The following is a 19,606-nucleotide window of genomic DNA, read 5'->3' as shown; positions in this document are numbered from 1 at the left end:
AAGGAGCTCAATGTTATGAGGATGTACGTATGGTTGACGGAATTTTGTATGACACGTTTAAAGAGGCTTGCTCAGCATGAGGTTTATTGGGTGATGATCGCGAATGGTTTTCTACTTTCGCTGAAGCAGATTGCTGGGTTACCGGATCTCAGTTAAGATCTTTTTTTGTATTAATGGTGATGTATTGTGGTGTGTCTGATGAAGTCTCTTTATTTGATAGATGTTGGCGATCCATGGCTGATGATATAGAGTATTTTTTTCAAAAGTGTATGGGCAGTTCTTCTTATTTTGTACCTGATTCACAGTTGAGAGGTATGGTAATTGATGAGCTATCTGAGTTATTTTTTAAAAATGGGGTTTCAATTACAAAGTACAATTTGCCATCTTTAGCACGAGTTCAGGTTTTGGAAATCGTCTTATTCATGATGAAGATGCATATGACATTGCTACATTAGTAGATCAGGCTCCCCTATTGTATAGTAGATTGAATGATTTTCAAAGGACTGCTTATGATTCCATTGTCAGAAGTGTCATGAATAATGAACCTGCATTTTACTTCATGTCAGGTTTTGGAGGTACTGGCAAGACATTTCTTTGGAACAGTATAATTACGTATGTTAGATCTCTTGGAAAGATTGTCCTTGTTGTTGCATCATCAGGCGTTGCTTCATTGTTACTACTGGATGGCAGAATTTCACATTCAAGATTTAAGATTCCAATAGACATTGATGAGACTAGAATTTGTGATATTAAGAGAGGTACTATGCTAGCTGATCTTGTGAAAAAAGGGTCTCTAATAATATGGGACGAAGCACTGATGACACATAGACGGTGTTTTGAAGCTTTAGATCACTCGTTACGAGACATTATGTCAAAGAACGATGCAGATATGGGGTCATTGCCTTTCAGTGGCATGGTTGTGGTTCTCGGTGGTGATTTAAGATAGCTTCTGCCTGTTATTGAAGGTGGTGTGCACTCAAAGATAGTGGATGCTGCGATTACTAATTCTCCGCTATGGAGATTTGTTATTATTTTGGAGCTAACAATGAATATGAGGTTAGTTATAGATTGTTTAGATTCCGTTGCTAAGGAGGAGATCTCTAAATTTAGTGACTGGGTTCTTTTAGTAGGTGATGGTACTTTACCTATTGTTTCTCGTGCACTTGGAGATTATGGTGCTTGGATACAAATTCCTGACGACATGTTAATTGTGACTACTGCTGGCGATAGAATACGAGGCATGATTGATGTAGTTTATGACAACTTCAGTTTTAATTTTAAGGATGAAACTTATTTGTGCAAGCGAGCCATTGTGTCTCCTAGTAATGACGTGGCAGATGAGATGAATTCTGCAATGATATTGATAGTCCCAGGAGAAAGGAAAGAATATTTGAGTTTTGATTGTGTTTCTAAGTGTTCAGATACAGTTGGCAACGTTGATTTATTATATACGGTTGAATTTTTGAATTCGTTGAAGGTTAATCATTTTCTTGATCATTGCCTTGTTCTTAAAGTTGGAGTTCAAGTGATGCTTCTCAGGAATCTTAATCAGATGGCCGGTTTATGTAATGGTACGCGCCTCATTATAACTAATTTAGCTAACAGAATTCTGGAGGCACGTATTAGTACTGGTTCTAACATTGGTGACATAGTATACGTTCCTCGTATAGTTTTGTCTGCTAGAAATAAGAAGTGGCCTTTTACTTTGCAAAGACGTCAATTTCCTATTCGAGTGTGCTATGCTATGACTATCACTAAGAGTCAAGGCCAGACTTTGTTAGCTGTTGGACTATATTTAAGAAATCCAGGTTTTTCGCACGATAAGTTATACGTTGGAGTGTCAAGAGTCACTTCTAAAAGAGGTCTCAAAATTTTTGTAGAAGATGGTGACAATGGATGTGGAAAATACACAAAAAATATTGTGTATCCTGAAGTGTTTGCTTCACCCAGACGATCGCTTTCTTCGTGACTAGTCAAGCGTTATGGATGGTATGGTTTCTTATGATGTTGATTTTATGTATGTGTTTGTACTCTCCTGGCTTTCTTTTCAACTGATGGTTATTTTCTTCGCTAAGAAAAAAGTTATACTATGTATTTATTTTTACTAATTCTTAGAATTTTTACTTGCTGCCAATTCACAGATTGAGATCACAATCTTTCCTTGCATGTTTGAAAAAGCCAAGACTATAAGCGAATACTTACAGGGAGTACAAAGGTAAAGTTATAGACAAGGATCTGTTGCATCGAGAATTTCTGTGTCTTTAAATTATGTTGAAGTACAGATTTGGAGTACAGATCAGACTAAACTTTTAGTTTCAGGCATAGTTTTTATGCTTGAACAATTAGTTTGTATACACATGTATCTGCATTTCCATTTTTTGAATTTACAATAGTTGTATTAAAAGTGCTTGTTTGGATCTTATCTCCTCCCGCCTATTCCAGCGGCATCTAGAATAAGTAGATAGTGTGATTGTGGACGAAATCCAGTATCCACAGGTTCAGTGTTGCCTTAAAATGGAGTTGCGTGGGTACCTAGGCTCGCCATTGTTAGTGGAAAGAACTTCGCTGGGTTTTCAGAATTCCTGGTTATTTAGAATTGAACTATCGAACATAATACGCTCACTCGAGTGGGGTTGCGTCACACAACACATATAAGTAGACAATATATTTAACCAAACAATCATACGCAACAGATATAACCATTAGCAAACAAGATGTGTAACCTCCCACAAAATACTTAATTAACACATATAAGTACAAAGTTGTTGCCCATGTGATCAAGATGAGCAGAGACATCAAACATAGTGAATGCATTACATATACATTAGCAAACTAACATCTATATAAGTATGAAGTCCATCTTTATGAGATCAGAATAAAGCAGAGAGGCATGCAAAATCATGCCGCCTCGACTATACTTCATCCCAGAGTATAAAACTTGCCAGCCATCATCCTTCGTTTGATACTTCATCCCAGAGTATAAAACTTGCCAGCCATCATCCTTCGTTTGATAGTAACGCGAAGCTCCTCCGCCTTAGCTTTGATCAGACATTTTACAGGAGCATCAGTTTTTTTTTTCAGAAATTCAAATTGAAAAATGATGTTCCCATATGTAAACAAGGGATATTAGATAAGGGAAGGACTATCACCTGCTTGGTAGAAAGGACATCATCACTGCCTTCGTCGTCGCTATCAACAGAGAATGACAATGACACTTTCATTTTTTTAAATAGAGGGCATAATCGTAGGAATCCTCCTTTATTCAGGAAAAAATAGTGTCCAGTAATTAGATAGGACATGTACAATACTAGCTTCATTAACAGAAAAAACATGGTCACAATGAATATAAAGGATATCTACTATATAGAACTTTTCACCCTTTGTACAATACTAATTGCACTGGATCATAAAAAATATGGCACACATTGATGAGTCAGGATGGTAGAATTGTCTGTTTGTATCCCCTAGATTCATGTGTGTTGCAATTATTTGTTATAGGAAATAAAAGAGGGTTATTTATACATAGAACAAAAAGAATGTGCTGCTACCAAAAGTCATGAATGTATTTGGATGAGGGCAGATACCATTCATGAAACTAGAGGTTAATCTAATTCACTCTTGATAAATAAGCCAAATTCACCCCTGATTATTAACTAATCTAATTATTGGCAACTGTATAATGGAGAGGAGAGCAACTGACATATTGTGAATCCATGTTTTCATTTCTGGAGCAAATATACATGCATGTGCGTAATGATGAATAAAATGCCACGAACAATATTCAATTTTCTGTTGATAGGCCTATATATTAAGTGTGTGGTATGAAAAGATTACGAACCCAAAACATGATTATATGGTTCTATCATAAGTGTACCCATAAAACAATATTTAGAATGTTTCATGCAGTGGATCTTCTATGTTTAGAATGTGATTGCAATGAAGATTTAAGAGATATACATTTATATTACAAAAATTAAGCTATCAAGTAGCACATAATGAACTTACTGCATGCCATCATCTTCAAAAAATATTATTCCTTTTGCATACTTTACCAAATGTGAATCTTTATCAAATGCTTACTACACGCATGATAGTGAGGCTAGCACTAAATTAGGACACCATAGACTAGCACCAACAGGTGAGCATCCAAATTAAATAGCAAATTCCTTCCTCGACCCTATTTCTGGAGAAATCCTCAGGTACTCAAGTTTAAAAATCTAAGACTATAGAGATGCTGGATGGATCCAGCTCACCACATCACTGATGCGCGATGCTCAGGCTCCTGTTCCATTCCCTTGGTTCCATGGGGCGGCAGTGTTTGCTTCAAAGCCCGGTGCCATGTCTAGGACTCCGGGCTTGATGTCGTCGTCAAGGTCCATGGGGAGTGGCATCTTGATGACTCATTGGCGGCTCGGCCCCGTGGTGTATGAGGGGCCGTGCATTGATGATGGTCCTGAGGTTGCGGGGCTTCGCGAGAAGCGACTGCGCACGTCGCGCAGTTGCCTCTGGGAGTTGTGGTTGCGGCGTGCCATCGTCGCACTGTAGATGGGGGAGAACGATGCGGCCAGCAATGAGAGGGGAAGAAGACAATGCGTCTGTAGGGATACGAGGTAGGCTATGCTAGCACAAAACAAAATTTTCTACTGCGTAAACTAGGAATACTGCTATTATAGATCACGAGATTACCACTAGACGTGCAGATGCGGAAGTTGATGAAGCACATTGGGGCAGTGTAGTTGATCACACGTCGGCGCAGTGTAGTCGAACACGTCCACGTCAAGCAGCTCCTCAGCAGCTCGTCCATGTGTAGCGGCGTCCTCCTCGTGCGGCGGCTCGTCAAGCTCCTCGTCAGCTCGTCAAGCTCTCGTGCGGTGGCTCGTCCAAGTGTTGCAGATGCAACACCTCCAAGCTATCCACACATGCAGGGAGGAAGCGTCGCAAGCCGGACTGCTAGGTCCGCGAGTGCAACAAGGCGAGGGCGTGGGAGGCACGGCTGAGGTTCGATCAAAAAGGGCTGAAACCCTAAGCCGCCCCCACCCCTCTATTTATAGGGTCCCTAATGGGCCCCTAGGTCCGAGGCCCATTAGTACTCCCAAACCTGGTCCAATTCAGATCATATCCTCATTGGGCTTCCAGCCCCCTTAAGTGTGCGACCCTATAGGTTCATATACGTATAGACATGGTGCGAGTACTCCTACTCGTCCAATAGTTAGTAGCGGCCTCTAGCAAGACGTGCCAACTCCTATACATACACGAAGATCATATCAGACAAACCATCACAACATCACGTGCATGATATTCCCTTTGCCTCACCATATTTGGTCTACCTCCAAGCCGACCACTCTTTCTCGATCCTGTGATTCGAAATCCCTTTCTAGGTAACTCTTAACCTCACGTAGCATTGCCATGCATTTCCAGATTCGATGACTGGAGGGGCCCAGAGATATCTCTCTCAAATAGAGAGGGGCAAATTCCATGTTTACTGATCATGCCTCACAGCATGCTTATTGACAAACCCAAGAGCTACCTTTAGAACTACCTAGTTACGGAGTAGCATTTGGCAGCCCCTAAGTAAATCGATTCACATCTTGAGTGCATGCAACAATCTCGTGGAAAGAGAGAACTATGTAACTACGTCTCGTGTTGGGTCAGTCCTAGCACATGTCTCTACATGTGCCCACATTATTAGTTTGACATCTCCATGTCCATGACTTGTGAAACATAGTCATCAACTAATACATGTACTAGTCTAATATTCATGTGTGTCCTCGCATGAACTCCGATTAGGGACAACTTTAGAATAACCATACAAGTAAAGAGTTTGACATACAATTCACATAATTGCAAATCAATTCAGGTAGCCTTTAATGGATATTCAACGAACACAATATAAATCATAGATACAATGGAATATCATCATCTCTATGATTGCCACTAGGGCATATCGCCAACAACGTCCGATGCGGGAAGAGGGAAGAAAACTAGCGTTATGATGGGATGTTTTGGGGGAGAAGGCAAATAGGAAAGACAGCGAGGCAGTTCGGTTTTTTAAGGAATGTAGGGGTACGACAGTTGTTTCCACCAAGAAACCAGTGGAAGGCAAATAAGCATATTCCTCACGTGAGTTTTCATGTGTGTGATTGACTTGCGCTATGGTGATGGCGTACTTGATGTGTCCGAAGACGATGATCTACAGGATTTTGCATTGCTACACGTGCGTGTTATTGGACATGCTTGTAGTTATTGTTATGCCGTTAGATTGGAATTTTTGTAATGTTGAATTGTTGATGATGATGATTGTTTTATTATATTTTATACCTAATGGTTTGAAATTACTAATATTTTTTATGGTAATATGAGATTGATCTTTGTTAATCACATGTATGTTTACATTGGCAATATTGACTACAAGGTCAGCCAACCAGTCCTAGACCTCATCAGCAAAAGTAGCAGAAAAGCAAAAGCTCCACTAATTCGCAGTTGCATGTACAGAGTGAATAGTTAGCTAATCCAAGTGCCCTTTGGAACAAAACAATTTCTCAGCACATCCTACAGCCCTCGCTGCAACACAGTGTCTTTTTTGGCCATCCAAAAGTGACACCGCAGCCGCCGCCAGCGCACAAAAGGTCGCCGCGCACCGGTGCCAGCGGCAACGGTGTCATTGGGCCAAACATCTGCGTGGCCTTCTCGCGGCACAGCCGACACCCCTTGTTACTTTGCATCCTTGGTCCGCTGCCATTGCTCGCTGCTGAATTTTCCTCACCCTCAACCCATCTGACGAACCACCTCGCAGTGTCGTCATCACCAGCGCTGCCATTGTTCCTGTAAAGGAGGGTAACAAAATAGGCTGCCACATTGTGCCCACCCGTGATGGCATGAGCAAGCTCATAGAGGGATGGCTGGTGGCTGCGGTGTTCCCTGAAGAACTCTCGTATACCGGTGAGGAAGTAGGCATTTGGGTTGCCGATTAGGGTCAGGCGTGTAAGGAGGGCGGCGTAGCTGGCGAGCTCGTTCCATGACATATTGCATCTGAAATGGGCAAGTGCCATGCGCCGGCCGATGGCGTCATCGCCGCACACGCAGTGCATGAACAAGCAGGTTGCCCATAGGCTATGGAGGTCATCCATGGGCCGCTCCGAGGTCGCAGCGAGGCGGCTAGTGATCTCAATGGCCACCTCGGTAGGGAGCACTGCCAACGATGGGGGGTGCCATCTTGATGAGGACATCACATGCTCAGATACAACCATATTGGCATATTTTGACTCCGAGGTGAAATAATCCTTTATCATAATTATATGTGATACATTTGATGAATTGATGCTGCACCATGATGTGTATTCGTTGTCAATTTCAAAAATACATACATGGATCAAAAATAGTGTTAAAAACACATGGAAGGTATGGAGGACCAAAGAAGTATATTGGGGGCCAATTCCAAGTATTACCAACGTCCTCCACCAGGCCACCACGTCACTATTGGCCTAAGGAAAGAAAGAGTTCCAATCCAATACGTTTTGGGGCTGGATTCGGACTGCAGCTATGTGTCAAATTGCAACGGCCGCCACGACCTCATCCGGACTCCTTTTTAGGTGTTCAAGTACTCCTTGGAATCCTTATGAAGTCTATTTTCATATGGATCTAGAATCAGATCCATATTTTCTCTGAGTCGGCCGCAATCATCGAGATACTACTGAGAGGTTTTCTGTCCAGAGGTACTGCGTCGCCTTATTTTGGCCCAATGAGCCGTGTATCAAGTTGGGTCCATTAGGGACATGTCCTAGGGTTGGAGCACGACCCCAACACCACCCTGGTCATCCTCCTAGGTATTAATAAGGATTAGAGAAATCACGAACAGATTGGGTTTTGTTTGGTCGAAAGTGTAGCCATTGCTACTTCCTTGTAGACGCGTGTGTCGACTAGACCATCCATTCTACTCGATTCAGAACCCCAACTTTGTGAGTTCAGATTGGTTTTCATCTCCATATTTGCAATTGAGTTGCTTGATCTACTTGTTCTTGCTTGTTCTTCGATTGCTTGCAGGACGAGTGCCCTAGTGGCTGGGTGACGTGCTCCACAAGATCGCGGCAGCCATTGGAGGTGGTGTATCGGTTGCTAAGGCGCAGCTTGGAAGGTTGTAGTCGGGTCGTGAACGTCGTCTCCATCCACGAATCAAGTTATCCACGCCTCTCTCATCAAAAGATCGGGAATCAACCCTACCGGGTTCATATCATTAATGATGAGGACATCACATGCTCAGATACAACCTTATTGGCATATTTTGACTCTGAGGTGAAACAATTCTTTATCAAAATTGTATGTGATACATTTGATGAATTGATGCTGCACCATCATGTGTATTCGTTCTCAATTTCAAAAATACATACATGGATCAAAAATAGTGTTAAAAACACATGGAAGGTATGGAGGACCAAAGAAGTAGATTGGGGGCCAATTCCAAGTATTACCAACGTCCTCCACCAGGCCACCACGTCACTTTTGGCCCAAGGAAAGAAAGAGCTCCAATCCAATACGTTTTGAGGCTGGATTCAAACTGTAGCTCTATGTCAACTTGCAATGGCCGCCACGACCTCATCCGGACTCCTTTTTAGGTGTTCAAGTACTCCTTGGAATCCTTATGAAGTCTATTTTCATATGGATCTAGAATCACATCCATATCTTCTGTGAGTCGGCCGCAATCATCGAAATACTACTGAGAGGTTTTCTGTCCAGAGGTGCTACGTCGCCTTATTTTGGCCCAATGAGCCGTGTATCAAGTTGGGTCCATTAGGGACACGTCCTAGGGTTGGAGCACGACCCCAACACCCCCCTGGTCATCCTCCTAGGTATTAATAAGGATTAGAGCCACCATGAACAGATTGGGTTTTGTTTTGTTGAAAGTTTAGCCATTGCTAGTTCCTTGTAGACGCGTGTGTCGACTAGACCATCCGTTCTACTTGATTCAGAACCCCAACTTTATGATTTCAGATTGGTTTTCATCTCCATATGTGCAATTAAGTTGCTTGTTTTACTTATTCTTGCTTGTTCTTCTATTGCTTGCAGGACGAGTGCCCTAGTGGCTGGGTGACGCGCTCCACAAGATCGCGGCAGCCATTGGAGGTGGTGTATCGGTTGCTAAGGTGCAGCTTGGAAGGCTGTAGTCGGGCCGTGAACGTCATCTCCATCCACCAATCGAGTTATCCACGTCTCTCTCATCAAAAGATCGGGAATCAACCCTAGCGGGTTCATACCAGTTGGTAATCAGAGCAAGGTTTATCGGTGAGGGATTTCCAATCCTTCGTTGTTTTACTTTCCCATAGTCCAGAAAAAGCCAAAAAAATAGTAGATTTGTTTACCCGCAATCCTATAAACCCTTTGAGCCTTTGCTAGCACTGCTTAGTTAGGGCTTGTTGAGTTTTCAGTTGCATCGGTTGTGTCGAGTTGCTGGTCTTAGTTTTTGTCCTTTAGAGTTTCGAGTTCTTATCACGTTCTAGTCACAGCCGTGTGCTACCATATAAAACCTTTCTGTTGGCTGAATCTGAATACATGTTTGTGTTCAAGTCTGAGTCCTACTCTGAGTTTGCTTAAGACCGAATCCCACGTGGTGCTGAGTTCGAGTTGGAATCGGTTTGGAGTCCGAATTGACAGCTGCCTTGTTGCTGTCTTGAGTCCGAATCTGATTTCTATCCTTTCAAAATACCCCTATCCTTTCGGAAAAAGTTTGTGTGGTGTGTGACTTTTGTGAAGTCCTTTTGTTCATATAATCAGATTTGAGGACCCCCTGAAAAAAAAAAGAAAAAAAAATAGAAAAAAAAGAAGGAAAGAAAGACAAAAAAAATAGGAAGAAAAGGGGCTGTTCGTTGTGCTTCTCTATTGTTTTCCGGTGGTGTGTTGTGACTTCCTTTGTGTCCAGGCTCGTGTCTCTAGGATGGTCTAGGCTAGGACCAGCACCGTACCACCGTTGAGCGATTATTCAACTTGCTTTTGTGACTAACGTGGTGCTAGTATATTTCCTTGCTTTAGCCCAACTATAGCTCCACATATTCGACTACAGCTTGACAGGTTTTTGTTGCTGCGGCACCGATACACTTCTCTCCACGGTTGTAGACTTGTTGGTTGTCGTCACCTCCTGTTTGGCTTGGTAAGAACTTGTAAGGGCTTGTTTGAAACAATTTGAGTTTGAGAGAATTACAACTGACACATCCTAGTAGTTGATAGGAGGATAAATACTATTTTTGTGTTTCTTGTTTTCTACTAATCATGGTAGGTGATACGGAGATTTTTGAGCTGTTGAAACTCGACCCTCATATTCAGGATGTCATTCAACACTTGCCGTTATATGATGGTAAGTTTGATCCTGAAGCTTATATTGATTGGGTGTTAAAAGTAGATAATGAATTTGATGAGCATGACCTATCTGAGAAACAAGATTTATATTGCCTCTAATATTTTGACTGAATTTGCCTTGCTACAATAGAAACACATTTGTAGGCGTAACAAAGTTCTAGAATCTTGGGAAGACTTCAAATGTCTTTTTAGAGATGCATTCATTCCTGAATATTATGCTAATTATTTGCTTGAAAAATTAGTCAATATGAGGCAAGATAGTAGGAATGTGAAAGAATACTTCTATGATTTTAAAATTTGTATCATGTTTGATGGATTAGATGAGTGCATGGAAGATGTTATGAGTAGGTTCATAAGAGGGCTCAATTCTGAAATTCAAACCTTGTTAATTAACAATTCTTATAGCCATATTGGTCAATTGTTTTGTCTTGCTCTCAATGCTGAAAAGGAGATTCTACTATCTGTGAATAACTGCAAGAATGATATGACTCATAATGTCCAAAATTTGTCCACTCTGCATGCTAATGAAGAGCAACAAATAGTGGAACCCACTGTCGATTTTTCTTTGTCACAAAATGAATTACTTGTTGTTCCTTGTGATAAAGAGGACTTGTGTGCTAATGACTCTTTTACTCCTATGCCACAAGTAGTGAATAAGTGTGATAATTTTAGTTTGGAACCATACAAATGTGCTGAAGATAAACTTTTTCATCCTATTACTTGTGCACAAGATGAACTGAATTTGCTATACTCTTTAAATACTTTGGGTTATATTGAATTTGATGTTCTGTGTAATCTAAGTTGTCTAAAAGAGAAACTTACATTTGATTCTGGTTTGCCAAGCTTTAATCATTGCTCAGTTCATCCAATTGGCAAATACGACAGCAAAGGAGAATATTTGGTGCATAAAGTTTATATTTGCTCTAATCTGAAATATCCTTTTGGGCAACGATACCATGATCAAATAAAGAGCTGCACTAACACTAATAATGTCTTGCAAAGTTTTTCTAGTTTTTCTCATATGCAACAGGGTAAGGCCAAAGAAGGGGAGCATTACTGGTTGTGCCCATGCACCATGGCCGTCGCTCCGTGCTCCAACATCAAAACAAGCACCTTAGAATGCCATTGGAGCAAGTTGAGGACGACTTGCAGCCAATAAGGGGAGAATGATGAGGACATCACATGCTCAGATACAACCATATTGGCATATTTTGACTCCGAGGTAAAACAATTCTTTATCATAATTATATGTGATACATTTGATGAATTGATGTTGCACCATGATGTGTATTCGTTGTCAATTTCAGAAATACATACATGGATCAAAAATAGTGTTAAAAACACATGGAAGGTATGCAGGACCAAAGAAGTAAATTGGAGGCCAATTCCAAGTATTACCAATGTCCTCCACCAGGCCACCACGTCACTTTTGGCCCAAGGAAAGAAAGAGTTCCAATCCAATACGTTTTGGGGCTGGATTCGGACTGCAGCTCTGTGTCAACTTGCAACAGCCGCCACGACCTCATCCGGACTCCTTTCTGGTGTTCAAGTACTCCTTGGAATCCTTATGAAGTCTATTTTCATATGGATCTAGAATCATATCCATATCTTCTGCGAGTCAGCCGCAATCATCGAAATACTACTGAGAGGTTTTCTGTCTAGAGGTGCTGCGTCGCCTTATTTTGGCCCAATGAGCTGTGTATCAAGTTGGGTCCATTAGGAACATGTCCTAGGGTTGGAGCACGACCCCAACACCCCCCTGGTCATCCTCCTAGGTATTAATAAGGATTAGAGCCACCACGAACAGATTGGGTTTTGTTTTGTTGAAAGTTTAGCCATTGCTGCTTCCTTGTAGACGCGTGTGTCGACTAGACCATCCGTTCTACTCGATTCAGAACCCCAACTTTATGATTTCAGATTGGTTTTCATCTCCATATTTGCAATTAAGTTGCTTGTTCTACTTGTTCTTGCTTGTTCTTCGATTGCTTGCAGGACGAGTGCCCTAGTGGCCGGGTGACGCGCTCCACAGGATCGTGGCAGCCATTGGAGGTGGTGTATCGGTTGCTAAGGCGCAGCTTGGAAGGCTGTAGTCAGGCCGTGAACGTCGTCTCCATCCACGAATCGAGTTATCCATGCCTCTCTCATCGAAAGATCGGGAATCAACCCTAGCGTGTTCATATCACATCTCACTGCCATGGTTGCCAACGTCGATGTCGTGCGATGCGGAGTACGATGAGGGTTCGTGCGGTGGTGTGGACGGTGGCGAGCTGGAGCGCTAGAGAGGCAGAGTGGCGCAATGTATGGTAATCGAAGAGGGGGCAGTGGAGGGGGCTGAGCGGGGCCTATAGTAGGAGTTCTTGAAAACCCCTCTTTTTGGAGATGGCGAGGATGATGGTAGGAGGAGTACTTGAATTCCCCTCTGCGGCTATCGTGGAAATTGGCGACGTGGACAAGGAGGAGTCTTGAAACCTCTCTTGGAACTGTCGCTGACTGCTAGTAAGTCAAGGTGGCATCGTATTTCAGTGATGGCAGCCATCTTCTCGGTGAGCATGCGCGGGAATAGGAACCGAGGAGGCGTATTCTTTGTTTGCGTCTATGAGGTTGACATGCGGGTCCTATCTATCGGCGAAATGGCGAGGACGACGAGAGGAGGAGATCTTGAAATCCCCTCTGCGGTTGGCATGGGAACTTGCAATGAGGATGAGGAGTTCTTGAAACCTCTCTTGGAACTGTTGCCGACCGTCGAGAAGTTAAGGTGGCATCGCATTTCGAGGGTGGTAACAGTTTTTCGGTGAGCGTACATGGGAACAGGAACCGAGGAGGCACATTCCTCATTTGCACTTTCGTCTGTGCGGTTGACATGTGGGTCCCACCTGTCGGCGCTCGGATCTTGGTGGATTCTTCATCGATTCTTCATGGATCTTCTTATTTTGGATTTTGCTTCATAATGAAACTATTAAACATTTATAGATTTCTCATTTGTTCAAATCAGGTGGTTCTTTTTTCTAACATCGTAGAAGAAGTTTATCTATTTTATGGAATCCATTGTGTCATGTTTCTCGAGATTGATTTTGTACCTTATTAGAAAAACGTCTTAGCATTTAGTTGCATTTGGCAATGAGATTTTGTGGCTAGGCACACATCGCACACATCTGCTATAGAAATTTATGATGGAATGTTTAAAAGAACCAACACTTTGACACATTTCAGTGGCCGGAATTAAGTACTGAAACATTGTAAAGTGCGTATAAAAGGTTGATAGTTGCAATTATTGGGAAATGCAATGACAACCTGCTATGTTTACCCGCTACTATCATGGTGACCAGCACGAAGCAGCAATAATAGAAAGTTGCCACTTTAGTATTTGGGTCAACTTTTTGATGGAATTTTGGATATTATGGAATATTCTGTTGTGAAAAGAGTATATATATTTGATGTTGAATAGGGGTGAAATCACTCTTCTCTAAAATAATGAGAAGGACATTTTGATAAATGCGAAATTATCATATGTCACCCTTTGTGATACCGTTATGTGGTGGTAATTGTATTGGGGAAGAATTATTTCTTGGATTTCAAGAAGCTAAGGCAAGATCCGAATGTGGAAAAAAATGAGGGTAAAGTGATATTTCGAGTTCAGAGATGGTGCAAGAATGCAATGGCCCTTGAATAATATGGTGTGATTGGGTTGAAATTGAGGACGATACTATCCTTAAGTTTCAATTGCACTTCAGATGTGTCACAATAATATAATTTGTTTTAAGTAGTTTGACGTACGTACTAAAAGAAAAGGTGTATAAGGCTAGTGTACCAGGGAAAGGAACCGTATTGTACAGTTGCCAGAAGCCACAAAAGGACCGCTGAGTATTGGTGAATCGATGGAACGAAACAACACCACTTCTCTAGGTTGGTCGCGCCGTTTCACCATTAATAAATATGACATCGCACTATTGCACCGATGCATAATCGTGGTGTTTCATCTTCGATAGTCCCATTCCTGAACGGCATCGTTCTTTACAGTGTAGTAGTAGTAGAGACTCACGCGTACGACAACAATGTCAACCCCTCTAGATTCCCCCATTGATCCTTCAGGGCTGTGGCCTCCCAAGCTTCCACAGGTTGTCTCATATGACAAGGAGGACTCTATCGCAGTATCATCTAATGGTGAGCATGGGTCCATGGCCGATGAATTCTACGGTGTCAAAAGTGACGAAGATATCAGCGAAGGTGTTGACAATGACACCGACGACGCCAACGACAACAGCGACGATGGCAAAGACGATGACAGCGATGATAGTGACGACGGCGAAGACAATTACAATGACGTCAGTGATGACGGTGAAGATGGCAACAGCGATGACAACGAACCACCTAGCAAGATCCATCATGTGGACAACTCGAGTGAGGATGGTGGAGGTCCTGGCGACGACGACACCGCGTAATCTTCTGGTCGATCTTCCAAACGTTGTGAGGACTCACAGATGGGAGATTTATCCTTTGATAATGTAAATTTGATGCTATCTCAGTGCTTGGCCTACTCGGTGGTAGTAAAATTGAAAATTGGTATGGACGTCGAGTAGAATTACTTACATGTATTAACTGTTGTTTATGGAACATGTAATCATGAACTTAATATTTCATTGTACCTATATTAGTGAAATATGTTATTGGATATCATTTTCATATGATACTTAATATGATTCATAGGCATATGAATGTGGTTCGTAGGTGACACATTTCACTTGCCTTGAATTTGATTTGAAGGATCATATGGCATCGATTATATGGTCATCTTCCAATAACATTCATGAATGAATTAACTTTATAATTTAAAAAAATGTATATAGGCTGGATCTTCATCAGTTCTTCCTCGTGTTCTTGATGGATATTTTTAAACCATATTTCATTATACTTTATTCGATTATTCTATTGATATAAAATGTCTGATGATGAGGGAATTTGTTATTAGAATACTGCTGATCGAATATTTAACCCGATATGTGTCATGCTTCGACAGAGTGACATTATCCTATCCCTTTCTCTTTATGATGATATTCGCACCCTATCTGTAGATGTTGAATACTGAACCATGACATATTTGGTTGAGAAATGACAAGGTCATTAGAAATTCAGAAACATTCTTTCAATATGAGAAGAGGTTATAGGTATGGGAATGAGCGGGCTGCATTGAGAAACCGTATGCGCTGCTATGTTTAGGTCCATCATTGTGAGTTGGACTCAATTGGCTGTGTTTCTGAAAATTTATTATGGGTTGGTCATTGGACGTGGTCCACCAGATTTATCATGTTGATCGAATAAAGGGCTCATCCTATTTTATTTACCCTGGCAAAAAAAAACTCTATTCGTTCGTTTTGTTTTCCAACCTGAGGCGAAGAATATTGAGGGGTGTCCTTGTAACGGAGGTGGGCTTTTTTGCTTCTAAAACGTAGTGATCTTACCATCAGTAGAATTTAAATTTACGTGGACCTATTGTTTCAGTTTCAAACAATGTGATCGGTATAGCCTTTAGCTGCAGTGCTTTCTTGGGCCATATGTCTGTACTGAATATCAAGCTTCTTGGCCCATTTGTATGATTTGTCTATATATGAATTGTTTATGAGTATCGTGCAAATTTACTACTATTGCACCATGTATGCAAGTGATGTGTCTTAATATGCCACGTCATATGACATTTTGGATTGATCGTTGTCCAAGTGTCTTTCTTGTACGTGCAGTAGCTCTTACTCATCTACTATTTACATTTGGTTACTATTTATAGTTGTTCACCACATGCTATTCCGCTTCCATTTGGGGTCCTTGGATTACCTCCATCTTTGTTTACTCACTGGTATCTTCCATCTTAGCTTACTCGCTGGTACTTTAGATGTTTAGATTTTTTATTATATTATTATTATTTTACTGATCTTCAGCATTCATTTCTAATTTGTTATTTTTTTACCATTGTATGGTGCGCCATCTTGTTTTTCCAATTCGTTCTTTGATCGGATCATTGAAAATTTCATGTATCATGGGCATATTTATTCCTCTGATATAGATATAACTTCTAGAATCAGTTTTAAAGTATCTTTGTAATTTACTTTATTTTTCATGGTAGTTATTCAGGTTTTGTTTGTCGTCGCAACATTTTGTGGTTACTTGTATCATTTTTCTTGAATGCAGTATTGTAATTATTCTTATTACCTTTTACTATGTTGAAATTGTGAATATAACATCCTTGTACCCCAGGAATATATATTTTATCATTTATTGCTTACAAGAAATTTAATCATAGATTTTCTAATTTCGCTTTGTACGGTGCATTAGCTAATATTTCAAATACTTTCTCTATTGTTATATTTGTGTATCATATAAAGTCTAAAGTTATGGTGGTTCTTATTTAGTTAATAATGGACACAAGATGCTTCATATGTCAATTGCAACTACAATTTAGAAGCTGTAAATCCATACAATTTCTAATGGTAGTTTCTGTGACACCTGACACTCATGGGACCACTATTCCTAAAGCTTTATATGAAATTCAAACTATGTTTTGCAAGAATGGTACTATTGATGTTCATGATGTCATTAGTCATCAAGAGTCTATCTTTTCTTTTATAGATGATGATGATACAAAGCCTCCATATGCTGCGATACGGGAATCTTTTATAAATATTGCTCCATGTGGAGCACTTCTTAAGAAATGTGTTCGAATTCCAACTAAGATTATCGAAAAAGAGGAAGTATGGGTAGAACCAGACCTTTCCTATGAGAAGTTCCTGATCGAAGTTCTTGATCACAAGGAACGGAGAACTTGGAGGCAAGTGGTGAGAATGTTTAAGATTCAGTGGAGTCATCATATAGAGGATGAAGCCACTTAGGAAACAGAGGAGTACCTCAACATAAATTTCCGCGGTTTCTTATTCGATCAGGGAGGTATGTGCACAGCCACACTAGTGTTTCATCACCCGAATCTTGTGTCGAGATTCTTTTTAAGGGGGTAGGCTGTAACATCCCTAGTAATTAGCAAAGAAAATCAAGGGTTATCAAAGTCATTAAGCAAACAAATCACCTTTTAGCTCACTTTGGTCACTTGTCAAGTTTCAAATGCACCTTAATTTTCTAAGGGTTGAAAACACCACAAAAAGGGCATAATGAAGACAATAGGGGCAAAACAAGAATCCAAAGGTGAAAATAAGGAAATTTAGGAGGAAAGAGTAGAAAACACTCCAAAGACCTTTCAAATTCACTATATGTTGAAAATGTCCTAAAAAGCACCAAATTGGGGGAAATTCAAAACCGGCCAAGCCGGCATTCCACCAATGTTCCAACCTTTTTATCTCACATTCTGTTGAGAATTTGACCCATGAGCTTTTGTAGAAGTTGAAGAGTATGGGCTGGGCTATAAATTTTATATTTGGAATTTTTGAAGTTTGAATTCAAAATTTGAAGCAAAATCGCTCCAAACCTGCTGCCCTCGCATGCCACCGCATCACCCATATGCACCGGGATGCAGTGATCGCGCAGGGCACATCACGCCGCGCCACATCGCGCCACGCCGATTGCCAGCGCTGCCCGGCCTATCCTCGCTGGCGACGAGACAAGTCCTGACGGCGCTCGCCCAACCTGCGCATGCGTTATCCCAGCTCCTCCACGCTGCATCTTCGCCGACCAATGCCCGACCGTGCGCCCACGCGCCCTCCTGCCCACGCTCGTCGCCATGGCCGCCACATCACCACCCGCCACTAGCCATCGCCGCCCAACCAATGCCGCCACTGATGTGACTGGACAAGCACGCCACCTCCGCCACTCTGCGCGTGTGACAAAGGAGATGCTCCACACCATGATCTTGGCCAGCCAGTAGCCTCATCCCGCCCATGCACACACGACGCCACGGCCAACCGCCGGCTGTGCTCCGTCTCTGCCGGCGCGCTTGCTCCGCCAATGCCTGGCCAACTCCTTGCCCGCCCAGTAGCTGCCCAGCTCCCCCACGACATCCTTATCCTTCCCTCACCCCGCAGCCTCTATAAAAGGAGGCCAAGCCTCATTGCCAGCACTGCCCCGCCACCTCCTCCGCACCGAAGCACCGTCAGAGCACCCTACCGTCGACCTTGCCCTCCAGCCCTCGCCCGAGCCTCCAGCCTCCTCCCTAGCACCACACGCACCTCACTCAAGCTTCTCGAGCCATTCCCCGGCATCCTGCACCACTGTCATTGTCAGAGAAGAGGTCGCTCCGCTGCGCTCGACACCTCGCCATCGAGCACCGCCGCCAAACCTTCTCTGCCCGCAACTTCCTCAGCCCTCCGACCATCGGTGAGCTTCTCATCGCGCCCGTAGCCTCCCCTCACCCCCTCACCACCATCGCTCGCTGGAATCGCACTAAAGTGCCGCCGGCCGAGCCGAGGACCCAATTGCGTAGTCCCGAATGTTTCCAATGTCTTAGATGCAAAATGTAGGGACCCCGTTGTAAGGTTTCAAAAGATTCAGGGGCCTGGTCATAAAACATGTTTATCCTTTTTGATTTTTAAATCCTTTAAATGGCTGAAACTTTGAAACGGTGTAGGAAATTGTAGAAAAATGATAAAAATGTAAAACCAATTTTGTTAGACTCCAGATGTTGTGTAGTTTTTCTGAAAAATAATTTTGGACATGTCATTATTATATATTTCACCCTAGATTTCATTTTGTGTTAAAGCCAATAAATGCCTTATAAATTGAAAAAATAGAAAAATATGAAACCACTTCTGTTAGTTTACTCTTGACATGCTTGTTCTAGATATGTAATTTATCCTACTAGTTTAAATGATGATCTTACTGTTTTAAGTTGAAATTCTTAAATGCTAAATTGTGTTGGTTTAAATTTCATAAGCAGGATAACTTTCCAAATGAATGTGGAGCAACCCTAAAATGACCCCCCATCCTTTCTTTATGAACTCTAAAGTTGTTAAAACTTTATATGTGTACACAATCACCATCAAGTCAAGCCTGAGTTTTAAATCTCAACACACTTTACTTTACAAAGAAATCAAAGTTCGAAATCTTCTCTAGGTGAATGTGGTCACAATGTAAATCTATACTTTTGTAATAATTCATGAAATGCAACCTGCACATAAAGGCATGTATTTGAAATCTTGCATATGCATCTCGTGTAGAAGCAAATCTCGCCGACGGTACCTACAAGATGATCTTGGAAACCAAGGAAGGGCCGTCAGTTGAGGTGAACTAGATCGAGGTCGTACAAGACACAAGTCAAGCTTCAAGTGAGCCC

At 41.8% G+C, this 19,606-nt stretch overlaps 1 protein-coding gene across 1 annotated transcript; it reads left to right on the top strand.

Moving 5' to 3' along the window:
* The first annotated feature begins 14,396 nt into the window (after positions 1–14,396).
* Positions 14,397–14,783, top strand: LOC101760793 (acidic repeat-containing protein-like). Its single transcript, XM_004980423.1, has one exon. It carries the CDS (start codon positions 14,397–14,399, stop codon positions 14,781–14,783), a length of 387 nt encoding a protein of 128 aa, XP_004980480.1.
* The last annotated feature ends 4,823 nt before the right edge of the window (positions 14,784–19,606 follow it).

The sequence above is a fragment of the Setaria italica genome, chromosome VIII (genome assembly GCF_000263155.2).
Source record: "Setaria italica strain Yugu1 chromosome VIII, Setaria_italica_v2.0, whole genome shotgun sequence".
Classification (NCBI taxonomy): domain Eukaryota; kingdom Viridiplantae; phylum Streptophyta; class Magnoliopsida; order Poales; family Poaceae; genus Setaria; species Setaria italica.
This window is presented reverse-complemented; position numbering and strand designations above follow the sequence as displayed.